This window comes from Panthera uncia, chromosome F1, assembly GCF_023721935.1.
Source record: "Panthera uncia isolate 11264 chromosome F1, Puncia_PCG_1.0, whole genome shotgun sequence".
Lineage (NCBI taxonomy): Eukaryota > Metazoa > Chordata > Mammalia > Carnivora > Felidae > Panthera > Panthera uncia.
This window is the reverse complement of record NC_064813.1, coordinates 20354556-20373920: the sequence shown is the minus strand read 5'-3', so window position 1 is coordinate 20373920 and position 19365 is coordinate 20354556. Positions and strand designations below refer to the sequence as shown.

At 40.1% G+C, this 19365-nt stretch overlaps 1 protein-coding gene and 1 non-coding gene across 3 annotated transcripts in view; both read right to left on the bottom strand.

Moving 5' to 3' along the window:
• Nucleotides 1-19365, bottom strand: part of SOAT1 (sterol O-acyltransferase 1) — an 86547-nt gene that overhangs the window by 27010 nt on the left and 40172 nt on the right. For both annotated transcript variants that reach the window (XM_049634044.1, XM_049634045.1), the window contains one exon: nucleotides 16305-16363. In XM_049634044.1, the coding sequence (XP_049490001.1) occupies nucleotides 16305-16363 (59 nt within the window). The remainder of the gene's footprint in view (nucleotides 1-16304; nucleotides 16364-19365) is intronic.
• LOC125926037 (U6 spliceosomal RNA) lies at nucleotides 5343-5445 on the bottom strand. The gene has a single exon (XR_007458970.1). It is a non-coding gene; the product is annotated as a U6 spliceosomal RNA (small nuclear RNA).

Below are 19365 nucleotides of genomic sequence, written 5' to 3'. Positions count from 1 at the left end.
TGCTTGCAGGTTATTAACATTTTTCCAAAGGATTCTCTTAAACAGAGCTAGATCAAAAGAAATCCATGTTTCCAGACTCATTCTATGAAACCAGCATTACTCTGATTCCCAAACCAGACAGAGACCCAGCAAAAAAAGACAACTACAGGCCAATATCCCTGATGAACATGGATGCAAAAATTCTCAACAAGATACTAGCAAATCAAATTCAACAACATATAAAAAGAATTATTCACCATGATTAAACAGAATTCATTCCTGGACTACAGGGCTGGTTCAATATTCACAAATCAATTAATGTGATACATCACATTAATAAAAGAAAGGATAAGAACCACATGATCCTGTCAATAGATGCAGAAAAAGCATTTGACAAAATACAGCATCCTTTCTGAATAAGAACCCTCAAGAAAGTCGGGATAGAAGGAACATACTTAAACATCATAAAAACCATACATGAAAAGCCCACAGCTAATACTACCATCCTCAAAGGGGAAAAACTGAGAGCTTTCCCCCTGAGATCATGAACACGACAGGGATGTCCATTCTCACCACTGGTGTTGAACATACTGTTGGAAGTTCTAGCATCAGCAATCAGACAACAAAAGGAAATCAAAGGCATCAAAATTGGCAAAGATGAAGTCAAGCTTTCACTTTTTGCAGATGACATACATGATATTATACATGGAAAACCCGACAGACTCCACCAAAAGTCTGCTAGAACTGATACATGAATTCAGCAAAGTTGCAGGATACAAAATTAATGTACAGAAATCAGTTGCATTTTTATACACCAATAATGAAGCAACAGAAAGACAAAGAAACTGATCCCATTCACAACTGCACCAAGAATCATAAAATACCTAGGAATAAACCTAACCAAAGATGTAAAAGATCTGTATGCTGAAAACTATAGAAAGCTTATGAAGGAAATTAAAGAAGTACAAAGAAATGGAAAAACATTCCGTGCTCATGGATTGGAAGAATAAATATTGTTAAAATGTCAATGCTACCCAAAGCAATCTACACATTCAGGGCAATCCCAATCAAAATTGCACCAGCATTCTTCTCGAAGCTAGAACAAGCAATCCTAAAATTTGCATGGAACTACAAAAGACTCCGAATAGCCAAAGTAACATTGAAGACCAAAGCGGGAGGCATCACAATCCCAGACTTTAGCCTCTACTACAAAGCTGTAATCATCAAGACAGCATGGTATTGGCACAAAAACACATAGACCAATGGAATAGAACAGAGACTCCAGGATTGGACCCAAAAATGTATGGTCAACTCATCTTTGACAAAGCAGGAAAGAATATCCAATGGAAAAAAGACAGTCTCTTTAGCAAATGGTGCTGGGAGAACTGGACAGCAACATGCAGAAGAATAAAACTAGACCACTTTCTTACACCATGCACAAAAATAAACTCAAAATGGATAAAAGACCTGAATGTGAGACAGGAAACCATCAAAACCCTAGAGGAGAAAGCAGGAAAAAACCTCTCTGACCTCAGCCGCAGCAATTTCTTACTCGACACATATCCAAATGCAAGGGAATTAAAAGCAAAAATGAACAATTGGGACCTCATCAAGATAAAAAGCTTCTGCACTGCAAAGGAAATGATCAACAAAACTAAAAGGCAACCGATGGAATGGGAAAAGATATTTGCAAATGACATATCAGACAAAGGGCTAGTATTCAAAATCTATGAAGAGCTCACCAAACTCCACACCTGAAAAACAAATAATCCAGGGAAGAAATGGGCAGAAGACATGAATAGACACTTCTCTAAAGAAGACATCCAGATGGCCAACAGGCACATGAAAAGATGCTCAACGTCACTCCTCATCAGGGAAATACAAATCAAAACCACACTGAGATATCACCTCATGCCCGTCAGAGTGGCTAAAACGAACAAATCAGGAGACTATAGATGCTGGCGAGGATGTGGAGAATGGGAACCCTCTTGCACTGTTGGTGGGAATGCAAACTGGTGCGGCTGCTCTGGAAAACAGTGTGGAGGTTCCTCAAAAAATTAAAAGTAGACCTACCCTATGACCCAGCAATAGCACTGCTACGAATTTACCCGAGGGATACTGGAGTGCTGATGCATAGGGGCACTTGTACCCCAATGTTTATAGCAGCATTTTCAACAATAGCCAAATTATGGAAAGAGCCTAAATGTCCATCAACTGACAAATGGATAAAGAAATTGTGGTTTATGTATACAATGGAATACTATTTGGCAACGAGAAAGAATGAAATCTGGCCATTTGTAGCAACGTGGATGGAACTGGAGAGTATTATGCTAAGTGAAATAAGTCAGGCAGAGAAAGACAGATACTGTATGTTCTCACTCCTATGAGGATCCTGAGAAACTTAACAGAAGACCATGGGGGGAGGGGAAGGGAGGGGGAAAAAAGTTATAGGGAGGGAAGGAGGCAAACCCTAAGAGACTCTTAAATACTGAAAACAAACTGAGGGTTGATGGGGGGTGGGGGAGAGGGGAACGTAGGTGATGGGCATTGAGGAGGGCACCTGTTGGGATGAGCAGTGGGTGTTGTATGGAAACCAATTTGACAATAAATTGTTAAAAAGAAAAAGAAAAGAAAAGAAATCCATGTTCAGTGAGCTCACAGAAGTAAAAACAGAAAACTGATTTCCACAGCCAAGCTGCAGATGCAGAAATGGCTATTGAAAAAGCAACATGCTAATTTATGTCTTTTTAAAAATTTAACCCTTTTATGCATCAAAGTATCAAAGTAATCCCCTACTAAACGAACTTCTACAAAAGATGTATAAGAACAAAATAACAGAAATGATAAAAATGACAATCTATTTCTCTTCCAATTTTTATGTGCAAAATAACAGAAAGTAAAAAGTCAGTTTTATGGCATCGTTATATAATTTAAGTCCCTTTTCCTCTCAAGCCACCCCTACACCCACAAAGACCCACTGTTTATATTTTAGGTCACGTCATTTCCACAGGATATCAACATTTATACGATAATATTTGTTACTACCTCCACAACTATATATTTACCTAACCGTAACACACGCACACTTTCACAACATAAAATTGTTATATATTTTGCTCTCAAACTATTTTTACCATCTTAAAACTTACATATCCACAGTTTTTAAAAAGTATGAACCAAAAACATATTCTTCAGGTTATAACGGGCCACCTATTATAGGTATTCAAATTGTAAATTTGTGCTTTTTTAAATTGGTAGGACTCATACACATAAAGGAAAAAGTCTTACAAATTGTTTCAAGAAATAAATGCTCATTCCCCTAACTAAACTGTTTAGGTTCAGCCTAAAATATCACAAGTAGCATTTTTCTAGGTTGTGTTACACTAAGAGTTTGACTAAGTCTTTAAAAGTAAGCCTAAAAATATCAATGTATCTAATGGAAGCACATGAAGGTCTTTCAAACTGTGACAGGGAAACTAAAGGGATCCCATGAAATACTGCTTTTCTGTTCCTTTTCCTACTTCTATTCTTACTAGGACTCATACCCCTGCCTTAGATACACCTTACAGATCAGATAATGTAAGCCCTCCCTATAAAGGTCAAGGAGTTAGTGATTTCTTTGGAGTCTTGCAGCACAAGAGATAACACCTAAAAGTGACCAGGTGGGGTGGTCATGACAGATTTTCCATGTCACCAGACCACAATCCTCAATAAAAAACCTGGACTGCAAGGAAAGACAAGTCTCACTCCTCTTTCCAAGTTTCCCAGACACTCCTTTATCTTCACTCTTGGTGTTCAATAAACTCTGTTCTCACTTCCTCTCAGTGGGTGTTGGATTTCCATCTTGCACAAAGCCAAGGACCCTCCTGGCTGGTCCTGTGGGACACCCCCTCTCTCTGGGTCCCCAGACCCAGTCCATCTGCATCAAAACTGCTCCCGCAATTCCCAAATGCCTTTTGGGTCCTGAGCAGTGAGATTACACTAAAATCCCAGCTGCCGCAAGACAGCAGACAGAGATGGAAAATACAAGATATACACATATAAACAATACACAGTGGACCACCTAAGTGTCACCTGAGCAACATACAGGATATCAGCAAAGAAAGCAAGTAGGAGATGACTGGAAGTGTCTTTTTTGAACTGGGAGCTGAGCTGAAACCTCAAAAATAAAATAAAATAAAATAAAAAAAGGAAAAGTGCCAGAAGGAGACGATGTGATGAAATGGAGAGAGATAGGAAAGTGTGAGCCAAAACAGCAGAAGTGAACCACACAGGCTGCTTTTAAGAACAAAATATTATTAAGGACCTATGATGTTCCCTGGAAGAAAGAATAAAAAGCTTTATAGAATTATTTTTTCATATGAAGGTTACCTCCTAGTATTTTATTTTAGTTCTTTTGCCTGTTCCATTTCAATTATATGTCCATCCTCATATTTTGAAATTTTTCAATAGAATGTTTCCCCAACAAACAAAACAAAACCAAAAAAAAAGTGGCAAACAAAAAAGGTGCGTTCTCATTTAATCTCTAGAGTTGGACTGATTAATAAAGATTTTTTTTTTTCCGGCTCGTATGAAAATGTTGTCCCATGCAGTTCCAGGCACTAGAGATAAAATGAACAAAACCAAGTTCCTGTCTTCATGGAGCTTAAAATTCCAACGAGGGTACACAGGACATAACAGAATGCAGGCCAGGTGTTTCGGAAAGAAATAATGCAAAGGTATTGGGGATGGTGGGTGGGCAGGGGAAGGTGTTTTTCACAGAGGTCAAGGAAATTTCGCCTCAAAGATAGTAGTACACTGGAGAAGATGTGAAGGAGGTAAGAGGACAAGTTAGTGAGTATCTGTGGGAAAAGTATCAGGAAGAAAAAAGGATCATTGCAAAAAACCCTGAGGCGGGAACACCCTGAGCTAATGTGAGAAATATTAAGGAAGCAGAATGTCACAGCTGAAGAGGAGTGATAAGAGTTGAGGTCAGAAAGAAGGAGCGGTGGGGCTGGCTCAGATGGTCGAGCACGTGACTCCTGATCTCAGGGTCATGAGTTCAAGCCCAAAGTAGGACGCAGAGCCTACCTGAAACAAGAAAAGGAGGAGAGGGAGGCAGGACGGGGGCGGGGGGCTACCCAGCATAAGGTCTTAATACTCTGCTCCCTATTCAAATCAGACCACTGAAATTTTGCTCAGCATTAAAAAAAGAAACCTGCGGGGCGCCTGGGAGGCTCAGTCGGTTACAGTTCCGTGTTGGATTCTTGATTTCAGCTCAGGTTCTCAGGGTTCTCGTGGTTCGTGGGAATGAGCCCCAGGCAGGGCTCTGCAAGGACTTTCCTTAGAGAGTCAAACCTGCAGCAGGGTATGCAGACGCCTGCTACAATGTGGCTGTCCACTGAGTCCGCAGGTCATCCTTGCGCAGGGGCCATGCTGATGTCCGCATCGTGCCAATTTTAGTATATGTGCTGCCAAAGCGAGCACACGGGCCGTCCATTTAAATTCAGGATGCTGTGCGGCCCTTGTTAGAACAGCTCCTTTGTTTAAGTAGGCTCTACACCCAATGTGGGGCTTGAACTCACAACCGTTGAGATCAAGAGTTGCATGCTCAAACAAAATAAATAAACTTCGAAAAAAAAAAAAAAACTTAAAAAGTCAGGCGGGGGCACCTGGGTGCCTCAGTGCGTTAAGCATCCAACTCTTGGTTTCAGCTCAGGTCATGATCTCACAGTTCATGGATGAGTTCGAGCCTCGCTAGTGAGGAGCCTGCTTGGGATTCTCTCTCCCTCTCTCCCTCAAATATAAATAAATAAACTTAAAAAAAAAATTAAAGAAAAAAAAAAAGCCTGGAATCTTGAAATGTGGCAAAGGGAGTCAAGCTGTTCCTTTTAGCTAGGATTCCTCATATTCTGGAACCAGTCCCCTTCCCAATTAAGTACTGGCTTAAGTAGACCAGAAGCAAGAAAAAAAAAAAATCATAATGTTACATAAATGTCAGTAAGAATCGTTAAAATCAGGTCCTAACCCACCCAACTCAAGGTGAATAGGGTACAGAGCCAGCTTCTTTTGTCACAAGCTCTTGGCCTTACACACTACAACCCCCCAGACAAGCCTTTGCCTTACACTCCAAAGACCTTGCAGCCTCTGGTCCTGTAGTGAGCAAAGTACAATCTCCCAACCCTCACCCTCTTCATCAACTGTACCCTCTTCTTTTCCCCTTCCTTCTCTCCCTTTTTTCTCCATACTCCAAAACTCCTACCTTTTCTTCTTTTCCAGTCGCTCCACAAATAAGAGCGTCCCCTTGCTCTCCCAACCCACTATCCAATCCCCAGAACCAAACCCAGTTGGAGGACAAAGAGCACTTTACTCAGCACCTAGGGTGATAAACAAGACAGACACAGCCCTGCTCTCGCTGAGCTCACCGTCCAAAGAGGAACAACATAAATTATTAATGGTGCAGGGAATACCACAAAGTGGCATTGAGAGTGATGAGAAACAGAAAGAGAAGAGACAAGGTAAAAGAATTAAATCAGTCATCCCAATAGCGTGAGGGCCAGTAGAAGGTGGTGACAGATGTCAAGCCTCCTTGTAACTTGCTTTCACAATCCCCTCCCCCCCACATATGGCCTCAACCACTCATACCCTGGACAGGACAGAACACTTCTTGGGGATGCTGAGCTAAAAAGGTACCTTTTTTTTTTTAAATGTTTATTTGTTTTTGAGAGACAGTGAGCACGTCAGCAGGGGAGGGCAGAGAGAGAGGGAGACACAGAATCTGAAGCAGGCTCCAGGCTCTGAGTTTGTCAGCACAAAGCCCGGCGCGGGGCTCGAACACATGAGCCGTGAGATCATGACCTGAGCCGAAGTCGGGTGCTTAACCGACTGAGCCACCCAGGCGCCCCCAAAAGGTACTATTTTAATATGGTTAACTTATGTCTCCTTTTCCTGAGGTAGAATTTATATGCAGGTAGGAAAAAGATATCTTTAGTGTTGAGTAATAAAGTAGAAAAACACACGCTTTCAGCTAGGCAGACCTGGGTTCAAATTCTACCTCCACCATTTGAGTGTGGCCTCAGGCAAGCTATTTCACTTTTACCACAGTTACTCATGTGCAAAACTCAGACAAAAAACATCTAACTTGCTAAACTGTGGTGTGAAAAAAAAAAAAAAGTCCCGAAACAAAAGCCCCTGCAAAAAATGCCCAGCACAGGATCTGACATAGTTACCACCCTACAGACCGACATCTGCTGCTCCAACCCAGTCAGAGCTAACCAGTGAAGGAAAAACAAACAGACAAACAAAACCAATGTAAAATAAAAATCGTGCTGTAATGATTTATCATTTTTTATTTAAATTCCAATTAGCTCACATACAGGGTAATATTCATTTTAGATATACAATATAGTGTTTCAACGTTACCCGGTGCTCGGCACATCAAGTGCCCTCCTTAATTCCCCATGGCCTATTTACACCGACCCCACCCCACCCCCCATCTGGTAACCATCAGTTTGTTCCCTAAGGTTGAGTCCATTTCTTGGTTGGCCTCTCCCGCTCTTTCTCCCCCTTGGCTCATTTGTTTCGTTTCTAAAATTCCACATGAGTGCAATGTCTCTCTGACTTATTTCACTTAGCATCATACCCTCTAGCCGTATCCACGTCATTGCACTGTAACTATTAAAAGGTTCAAATCTACCACGTTCCTATACACAGCACCGTATCCACAAGATGTCTAATATTCATTACTTAGTGCCCAGATTTGTCCTTTTTCTGAGGAATCAAAGTTAACAGAAGCTGGGGCCACCCAGACACAAGGAAGAACTCTGTTGTGGACACGGAGTTTCCTCAGCCTCCTCATTTCATGGATCCAAATACTGATGAAAATAGTGACTGCTTGTTACTGTCACTCCCCTTATAAGAGCAAATATAGAAAAATACAGAACAGTGCTCCACTTCTGCCTTTGGAGTTCGTCCAGAACAGGAGACTGTCACTAATTACAGAACTTCACAGTGTGATCACTAGAAATCTGAATAGCTGGTATCAGCAACCTGAAAAGGAGGTTGGGGTGTTACAGGCTTCCTAACTTGCTTATGTTCTCAATTTCATCTCTATTAACATTAATTTCACCCGGCCCATGGCCCATGATCGTCCCAGCACGATGACAGACAGACGGAAGGACGACCAAAGGAAGGAGGCAGGCAGTTAATGAGAAACTAGAAAAGCAGCGTGCTTCATCTATTTAAACAGAATCACTGTATTTTAAGAGCCCCAAGAAACTTCATTTTTTAAAAACGATTTTTGAGTGGAGTTCACACACAATGTTACATTAGTTTCAGGTGTACAACACAGTGACTCGACAACTCTATACGTGATGCTGTGCCCACAAAGGTAGCTACTATCTGTCACCATACAACACTTTTACAATATACCATTGACTATATTCCCTAACCTGTGCCTTTAATTCCCATGACTTCCGCATTCCATTAACTGAAGCCTGTATCTCCCACTCCCTTTCATCCATTTTGCCCATCCCCCCACCAGACCCCCTCTGAAAGAAACCTCATTTTTAAAAATAAGCAGCTGAACTGGACAACCTCTAAGATTCTAACAATGGGGAACAACCATCATGAAGCAAAGATCCTATGGTCCAAATGCTTAGTGAAGGCGTGCATGAGCGATCAGAGATGAGGCTGAAGAAGCAAAGGGGCCAGACTGTGACAGACCTTCAGGCCATTATAAGAATTGTTCGTTTTATCATAAAGGCAACAGGAAACCAATGATTTTTTTTTTAATGTCTATATATTTTGAGAGTGCATGTGGTGGGGGGGGGGGCAGAGAGAGAAGGGGAGAGAGAAGCCCAAGCAGGATCTGGGCTCAGCACCGAGCTGGACGGGCAGGGCTCAATCTCACAACCGTGAGATCATTACCCGAGCAGAAATCAAGCCTTGGGCGCTTAACCAGGTGACCCACAATGAGGTTTTAAACACATTTTATAAGCATGTTCCAATTTGCATTTTAGAGAAATAATTCTTCTAAAAAGCCTTCCAAGTACAGGTTACCCTGAACTGAGTTTTAAAACGAGACAAGAGCAGGGTCAGTTATGGATAGATAAAATCACCCCTTCAAAGGCACAGAGGCATGGAAAAAATAAAAAAAGTAAACAGAGAAAGAAATACAAAGTACAAATACATACTGAGGACGGTGTGTAAAAAATTACACCCTGACTCCAAGGTCACATTGCTAGTCCATGAACTTATGTCTCTGACTCAATGCCCGGCTTTGCACAGAGAACTTTTAACCTCACAGTGGCATGGAACCAGAAACCTGACCTTTCTGAACAAAACAGATAAGACAATAGTACAGGTAATATAATGTTTGGGTCTTAAACTAAATTAACTCCTCAATAGAGGTTTCTCCTAACAGTTCACACTAAAGCTACTGTACTTTATTCGTTTCCTTCATAGCACTTAATATCATCTAACATTATATACATTTCTATTTTTTGGTGTCTTAATGTCTGCCTCCCCCACCTGACTTTAAACAGTATGTCTTCTTGTTAACCACTGTACATCTAGCTCTCAGCAAAGCAACTTGCAAGACTGTTTACGTGTTAAGTGTATTTCCAAACAGCTTTGGAAACCAACCCCTAGCAGTGAAACTCCTACTCATACCACTGCTGACTACTCAATGTCTATTACAAAGCAGAAAGTACTTGTCTAGAAGAATTCCCTCACCCTGATTTCTTATTAAAAGCTATGAAGGAAAAGGGACTAAAAATCACTACTGTTGCTATTGTTAGTAATGGCTGTGACTTAATGTCTGTGATACTGTGTTAGGGGCCTTTATATATTAGTCTTAAAACAATCTTCGTAAAATCGGCAACATAATTCCTACTTTACATAGGAGAGATCTAAGCTCGAACAAATCAAGTAATGTGACTTGCCCAAGGTCACAGACCTTGTAAACTAGAGAACCAGGATTAGAACCCCCGGTCTAGATGACCTTAGACATCATATAACATTATATCACTTTCTACCATACTGGAGCTAAAATATTTTATGATTAGCACCATAAACCAAAAAAGCAAAAACCTAAAAAAAAGGGAACAATGTACATGTAGCCTGAAAATAGTAGGTAATTTAATAAATTAGTCCCATCACAAAATTTCATGAAATTTGCATTTCATTTCAACACACTAACGTAAAAGAGGTTTACAGTCATAGTGTATTATAATAAATTCCTCCTCCATATTTAAAAAGAAACACTTGTTTGCGAGTTAAGTCTTGAGTGTAACTACTGCATAATCCTTAAAACAAGAAGCCGAAGGTTCAAGATAACCCAGTGGCTAATGAAATTAGAGCTCTAAATTATAATCCCTTTTATTTAAAATAAAATTCATCCTGAGCTGTCTCCCAACTTAAGTCAGACCATGATATTCCTGATATCTTATTTTTATCAATCTAAACTGAGGTGAAACACATTTATTTATCTTCATCTGCTTAAGCAGCTCCCTCATCTTATCCAAATGATGTATTTTGCTATTTCTCATCATCTTTACCAACTTCCTAAGCCATCGTTAAACGCTAGAAAACCAGGAAGTGTCATAGTTAACCAATGATACATTCATACGAATGACTATCATGAAATCATTTTATATCATATTGTCAAAGAACATTTTAACACACAAAAAACCCCCACAAAATGTTTAAAAATATATAACTGAACATATAAATTGTTGCTTATTTGCCGATGTATCTATGATGTACACGCCTACATGTGTCTACACTGTCTGCATGGATCTGTGTGTATGATGGAAGAAAGAAAACAAAATACTGGGGGGTAGAGCAGAACCAGAATGTTCGGTGATATGCAGAACATTACCATCTGACTAGTTTCAATGCTTTGGATTCTCACTAATGTAAAATAAGGAGTAACTACCACCTATAAGGTTTTCAATAAAGCTCTAAAATTATGTAACTTCTTACCATAAATAGCAACTTACACTGACACCACCTTATAGCTTCCAAAGAACATTTTTAAAGTATCTGATTCAGTTGTTGTTCCTCTGTTAACCTATTCTATACAGAGCGTTCTGAGCCAGCATGAGGACAGAAAACATGACTTCTTCAGAATCCCAGCACCTAACATATTGCCTGACAAAGGAACCGACTAGTTGGTAATTCAAGGAGCTAGATTACTGAACATTCCCTGAGAGGGCAATATAACAGGCACCTATCTGCATTTTATAACCGACGAAATCCTAAGAACAATAAACTGATTTTCCCAAGGTTCATCAAAGGAGACTGACTCATCTACGCATTTAGGCAAAATGAGAAAGGGAAATACCAGAAGGCTACAGTCACACAGCCAAAAGATTTGACCAGAAGGTCAAGGGAAGGAAAGTAGAATGGACAGTTGTAGTAGAGGCTGTTAGGTGTCAACCTACTTTTCTTCCTAACTCGATCCTGCTCCGTGAAACTTAGATGAAATGGCTGGAATCCTTTGGACAACAAAAAAGAGGATCACAGCCTACAATGGTACAGCACAGAAGTAGAAGGGACCAGGGTCCTGGAGGGCCACAGAGTCACCATAACCGTCCTAGACTTCCCACCTCTAGATCATTTACATGAGAGGGCAATACACATCTATCTTGTTTAAGCCACAATTATTTGTGTTTCTCTTGTGTTTATCTTGGGTGAGCACAACCTAACCTCAAAGTATACAATAATCAAAGAATTTCTAGGCCGAAAAGACTCAGACTTACTTATGTCTCCAGCAGTCTTGCCAATATATCAAATAGACTGGCACTCTCCAAAAACTTTTTTGGAAGAGGTTACTTGGATGAGCAATAAACCATGAGAGGAAGTCCTCATTTGCAGACATGCCATCCCAGCCTTACTCATGACAGTTTGCTCATTTGTAATAGTTAGGCAATAGCATAAGATATTGATGTGTAAAATAATATTGGAAATGCTACAACAGAAGGAAATGAAATATGTTGCAGTATGTGTTTTTAAGAAATAGAAACAGGAAGTAATTTTTCATCCCCTCACATGAGACCTAGCATTCCCTCTACAAAGCTGTCTACGTTAATAAAAGCTCCACGATAATCAACGGCATCAAGGCACTCCCTTTTTAACTCTTCTCATCCTCTTTTCTCTGGAAACTGTCCTCAAGGGTAAAGACAGGAACTGAGTGTCTAGGCCAGGGCTGTACCATACAGCCCTGCCCTTCTGGCCAAAATCCCAATTCTCTCTCTCAAAGATCTACAACTCTGAGCTTAAAAAGAGGGACAAAAACCTTACTAACTGAAAAATTCAGAAATATCTGAACTCTTGCTACTAAAGCCCTTTCCCATTTTCAAAAGCTAAAGTGTTCAACTTCTAGGATTCCCAGAGATACATTAATATCTTTCAAATGTATTTTCTTTTCCTTAAATAAGCCAAAGTAGGTTTCTTTTACTTGCAACCAAAGAAATAATTTGATAGTTTCACTAACACAATGTTAAAACGAAGCTGATTTATTAACCTAAGTTGGTTGGGACTTCATCACTTGAATTTCTCTTGGACTAGTCCAAGCGCTTTTAAGTCTGATTACAACACAATTCTGAGCATTTCAAAAGGTCACGACTCGGGGTTACACAATGTTGTATGATCCCACCAGCACCGGATTTTTTTTTTTTTTTTTTGTAATTAAGTACTTAAAACTTTCTGATGACAGCACTTGGACCTAGATGTGACCTTAAGAGATTCAATCAGTTCAGCCACTAGTTTCATCATCTCTTGTTCCTCTTCCCTTCAGACTGAAGAGCTTGCTCAGTACTTGACAACCCTTTGCACACCTTTCTTTAACATGAGCTCTTCCATCTTTCAGAGAGCTCTTTGTCGGTCATATTTAGCAAATGAGCATACAGTACACCCAGTTAAATGTGAACTTGACACAAAGGACTTTTTTGGCCTAATTATGTCTCAAATATTGCATGATGACTAAAAAACTATTTGTCGTTTATCTGGAATAAACAAACAACAAATAAACGTAAGCCTACTGTACTTTATCTGACAACTCCAGTTCTGTGGAGCTGAAAGAGTCGCCCCATAAAATCTACAGACTACCCATTCCCTTCACACCACAAAAACAGTGAATTAGGAACAAAAGTTTAAGTGAGCGACACAATGGCACAGACTATTGGAGCTAAAGGGGGCCCTGGTGGTAGCTAGCCCCATGTCCTCACCTTAAAGATTAGGGGAAGATGGTCCAATGTAGTTGAGTGGCCAAATGGGTTAGAGCAGGACTCCAAATTACAAATAACTACAAAGATTCTTGATTTTCGTTTGTTTTAAAAATTATTTCTAAAAACCCAAAAGAGAAAAGAAGTCAATTTTATGGCTCCAAACAATATTCACATACCTGTCACCTCAATGGCCATTTCACATTAGTAAATATCAAGTCACAAAACAAAACAACAAAATATAAGCAGTTAAGAAATCGCTCTTGTAAGTGGGATAATTTAATGAAATTATGTACGTAAAACGTAAAACACCTAGTACAACAAGTTGTGGCCCATAACAAGACATCTAGATGTAGTTCCCTTCTCCTCCCTGCCTGTTTACTCAGTAATACTAAAGTATCACAATAGCTTCCTATCTTTTGTCTCCAAACTCTATACATCATCTTCAACTTCAGATCAGCACTGCATTCTTAATACATCTCCCTCAAAAGCATTCCAATTAATAAACAATGCAAGATGTTCTATCTCTTTAGATATCAAATTGCCAATAAAAACATTCCTAAGTCAAATCACCAAAAGTTCACCAAAAGAATTTTAGTGATTTCATTTAGAAAGCACTGTGTAATAAAGGCAGAGTACAGACTCAGGGTATACACTAGGTGTATAGTATAAAGTATAAAGGAGGGAGGACATCGTTTCAAGCTGGTACTTAGAAAACTGTGGAAGCGGCAACAGGAACTACAACTTCAAGGACAGACAGTATTCTGACTGGTGAAACAGGAAGTTAAAGAAAGTTTCAAGTGGAAGGAGCTTTCCGAACAGGGCATGAAGGCAGAGAAGCAAATGTTTTACAATCTAGCTCTACAATTTTGCAACTGTATTTTTCTTTCTATCATGCCCCAACAGGGGCGCAGATGCTGATCAAGTGTCATTTCTGATAGACGGCGTGAGCCTCTTACCTCCACACTTGTGCTCGAGCTACATCCTCCCCAACAACAGGGAGCGAATCTTGCTCCACTACGTCACCCGCACTTGTACAACACAGAGTAATAAATACTAGATTAACCAATATCCACCTTCCCTTTCCCCTCAGTTTCTTTTCCATTCTTTCATTCATTTCTTTCTCCTTCAGATCCTCCTAACTGACCAAACTAAAAACGTAATTCTTTTATTCACTGATTAATATGTAAAGCGGATAAGTAGGATATTCTCTTCATAACAAAGCTTGCAACTTAAATCCTTGAAACATCCCCCCTCTGCCCACCATGTGGCTTTCCCCTGACCTCTGCTTCCCACTCCATACTCCCTCCCTTTCCTCTTTGGATTTGAGATTCTGCATTCAAAAAGAATTCCTCTCCCACTTCAGATTTTTTTTTTAAATAAACAGTAACGACAGCCGGTTCACTTATTTGAAAATTTCCCTCACAAACAGAACAGATAAGGGCTTTGTGTTCTTGCTGGGAGGTGGAGAAGGAACAAGAGGAACAGAAGGGGAATCAGAAAAGTAACAGAACATAAACCCAGGTGTGTCCAGCCAGTCTACAGGAATAAGGGTCAGAAATACTCTAGCCTGCCACAAAAACAAAATTTCTTTTATCACTATATTTGCAAGAATAAGCCCTTAAAAACAGCACATGCGCCCTTAAAGATTTTTCTTTTGCTAGCCAAAATTATAAATTATCCCTTAGATAAGTGAAGGTTACCTAATAATCAACTCTTTAAACAGTCACTCACAATGGAACAAATTATTAAATGGAAAAGACATGCACCAGAAATGATCTTGATCACTGCAGTCGTGAAGGCTTATACAGGTAACCCAATAAAATCAGAAAAAATAAATAAAAACTTAACACACTGTTAGCTCGAAGTCTAGACTCACAGTTTCAAGCATAGTAAATACACCACTGAATACTACTTTATAAAAATACAATGAGTCAGGGGCGCCTGAGTGGCTGAGTCAGTTAAGTGCCCGACTTAGGCTCAGGTCATGATCTCACAGATCGTGAATTTGAGCCCTGTGTTGGGCTGTGCCAACAGCTGAGAGCCTAAACCCTGCTTTGGATTCTCCCTCTCTCTCTCTGCACCCCCACTCACTCGCTCGCTCTCTCAAAAAATGAGTAAACAAACAAACAAAAAATACAGTGAGTCATTACACTGTAGAAATCACAAATACACTGAACGGATGAGTGGGGGTAGAGAGAGGTCTGTTAATGTTAAGCAAATAGGTACTTGTACTAAAACTTCCAGTGCCAGCATCATCCCTGGACTGAAAAAGTGCTGTACTTCCAAAAGATTAGACAAAAGGAAAAGCTTTCTGTCCCGGACTAGAGAACAACTGGAAAACGAGCACTTACAATTACAAGACACTAATACCAAAGCGGATGTAAATAATCTTGCACATAGTGTTTTATGAAATATGATTACAAAAATATCTAAATTTAAATTATCCTATATAAAGGCACATATGCACACTAAATTAATAAATAAAAGCAGGCTTATTTCATCATTAATGGATGTGTACACACTCAAGGTGACCCAGTAAGGTTTGGAAGTGATCTTCTCATTGGGAAAAAGACTGCCTTGGATTCGAAGTCACATTACATTTAGGCACATACAGTATTAGTTCAGAGTAAAAAAAAAAAAAAATGTTCTTTGTCTTCTAGCATTTCCTGAGAGCACCACTGAATTCTGAATTGTAGAACAGTCTGCCTCACTTGAAATGGCTCCATGTTGTTTTTGACTTGGTATTTCTTCTTTATCCCTAATAAGGAATCTTACTGGAGACTTATTATTTACTATGAACCACAATAGATCCTTTCATAAAGTACCTGCACAGACATTCACACATTCAACTGTATCGTGGTTCACAAAAATCAAGTTCTGCTGGCAAAAGCCACGAAGTGAGAGTGATGGACAGGATGGAAGAGAAAAAAGCAATCTGGTTTTTAAATGTAGGATGCAAAGTGGCAGACCTTACCTTCCTGTTCCACAGCAGGACAGTGTCAACTGATAAGAAAGGTAAATTAATCCTTAAGCAAGTGAGCATTAAAAACTTTAGGAAACAGAGCTCCCTACCCTAACTCTACACTCTTGTTTCTAAAACATGGAGCTACTTACCTCTGCCTCTGCTGTCAACCGTAGCTTCTTTGCCATCAACTGTTTTATGTCAATCCTACCTAAAGAAAGAAAAAAAGGTAACTTTTAAGTTGACGGATACAGCTAACCAGCACAATTTCTTTTCTTTTTTTTTAAGTTTATTTATTCATTTTGGGGAGGGGAGGCAGGGAGAGGGAGAACCCCAAGCAGACTCCATACTGTCAGTGCAGAGCCCAACACAGGGCTCAAACTCTCAAACCATGAAATCATGACCTGGGCCAAAGTGAGACTCTTAACTGACTGAGCCTCCCAGGCGCCCCTAACCAGTACTATTTAAATCATGAAGTTGAAAAATCAAGCAGAAGAGGATGACTATGTAAATTACGGTAAAACCACAAAACATGACAACTCTTAAAAAATGAAGCATGGGCACTATCAGTAGAAGGAAATTTATACATAATTTATACATAAGAAGACAGGTGCCTGAGTGGCTTGGTCAGTTGAGCATACAACTCTTGATTTCAGCTCAGGTCATGATCCCAGGGTCATGGGATCGAGCCCTGCATCAGGATCTGCGCTGACAGTGGAGTCTGCTTAAGAGTCTCCCTCTCTCCCTCTCCCTCTCTCTCTCTGGACCTGGGTGACTTAGTCAGTTATGTGTCCGACTTCAGCTGAGGTCATGATCTTGCAGTTTGAGTTCTAGCCCCGCATCAGGCTGTGTGCTGACAGCTCAGAGCCTGGAGCCTGCTTCGGATTCTGTGTCTCCCCCTCTCTCCACCCCTCCCTCACTCATGCTCTGTCTCTCTCTCTCTCTCAAAAATAAACATTAAGGGGCGCCTGGGTGGCTCAGTCGGTTAAGCGTCCAACTTCGACTCAGGTCACGATCTCGCGGTCCATGAGTTCGAGCCCTGCATTGGGCTCTGGGCTGATGGCTCGGAGCCTGGAGCCTGCTTCCGATTCTGTGTCTCCCTCTCTCTCTGCCCCTCCCCTGTTCATGCTCTGACTCTGTCTCAAAAATAAATAAACGTTAAAAAAAATTTTTTTTAATAAAAAAAATAAACATTAAAAAAAAATTTTTAAAGGTTCTCTCTCTCCCTCTGCCCCTCCCTCGTGTTTCTCAAAAAAAAAAAAAAAGGTTGAAGAAAAAAAAAAAACTACTGTATGTACATACAACGTTCACAACATTAATCATATGATGCTATAAGATCCAATACTGACAGTACGAGAAATTAGACTCTGTGAATGGATCTTGCAACTGTAACTACTAAAATGCACAAGCAACCATAGAAAAATTAGATACATTGGACTTCATCAAAAATTTTTTAAATTTTTTTTGCTGTAAAGGACAACATGAGAAAAGCAGAAAGACAACACACAAAATAAGACAAAAAAATCTGCAAATCTGATCAGGAACTCGTATGTATAGAGCACTCTAAAGTATATATATTGGGGCACCTGGGTGGCTCAGTCGGTTAAGTGCCGACTCTTCATTTCAGCTTAGGCCATGATCTCATGGGTTCGTGAGATTGAGCCCCACGTCAGACTGCGCTGACAGTGCAAAGCCTGCTTCGGATTCTCTCTCACTTTCTCTCTCTGCCCTCTCCTACTTGCTCGCTCTCTCTCAAAAATAAACATTCAAAAAAAAAATAAAATATATAAAGAACTCTTACAACTCTATAATAAAAAGACAAGTGATTCAATTTAAACATGGGCAAAGTATCTGAACATTGCTCCCTGAAAGATACACAAATAGCCAATATCACATGAAAAGATGCTCCACATCATTGGCCACCAAGGAAACGCAAATCAAAACATGAAGAAATACCACTTCATACCCACCAGGGGGCTATCATCAAAAATAGCAAGTGCTGGCCATTGTATACCATAAGCTTATACAATGTTAATGCGTCAGTTTTATCTCAATCATGCTGGTGGGGAAAAAAGAGCTGTACATGTAGGAAATTCTGAGAACAGTGTTACTTAAGGACTGGATGTGACAGCTCTTCTATGATACAATTAGAGAAGTGTCTATAAACACCCGTAACAGGGCGCCTGGGTGGCTCGGTAGGTTAAACGTCCAAACTCTTGGTCTCAGCTCAGGTCACAATCTGATGCCCAGCCAAAAACTGGTATATGAATGTTTATAGAAGCATTATTCATATTAACAGAAAGTGAAACAACTCAAATATCCATTAACTGATTAACAGAATGTGGTCGAGCCACAGAATGGGATATCACCCAGCAATAACAGGAGAAACACTCATACACACTTCAATATGGATGAAACTTGAAAACATGCTGAATGAAAGTCAGTCACAAAAGACTTACACGTTGTAGGACTCCATTACATGAAATCCAGCAGAGACAATTCTACAGAGACAGAAGGTTTGTGGTTGTCCAGGCGTCAGGGGCAGGAGGGGAGGAATAGGGAATGCCTGCATAATGCGCACACGGTTGTTTTGGTTTTTTTTTTTTGGGGGGGGGGGGCGAGAAAATAATCTAAAATTCATTTCATTCTAAACTCCTTATTCTGAAAGATTCCTTTCTGTATATTAAGTCGCATTAATGTAGCTCCCTAATGTTTAATTTAACTGAGGTTATTAGTCTATTATTAATTAATCTAACCTGAGCACCTTCTTCATGATTTTCAAGAAAAGTTGATTTTCAAGGTCTTAAAATATTTGTTTTTTATGAGAACCTGTTGTTCTTTATGACTCCCATACCCACTGTACATTGTGATTTATGACTGTCATGGACTCAAAGACAGTTCCTTAACTTCACAGTGAATCACAGTACTACTATAATTTAAGCAAGCAGGCGGACTGTCTGCTCTTTTATTCTTTGTATTTTATTTTAAAGTTCATTTATTTGAGAAAGAGACATTGTGAGCAGGGGAGGGGCAGAGAGAGAGGGAGAGAATGAGAATCCCAAGCAGGCTCCGTGCTACTAGCTACAGAGCCCAACGTGGGGCTCAAACTCACAACCTCATGAGATCGTGACCTGAAACGAAAACCAAGAGTCACTCACTTAACCGCCTGAGCCACCCAGGCACCTGTCTGCCCTTTTAATAGAATAAGGGTAG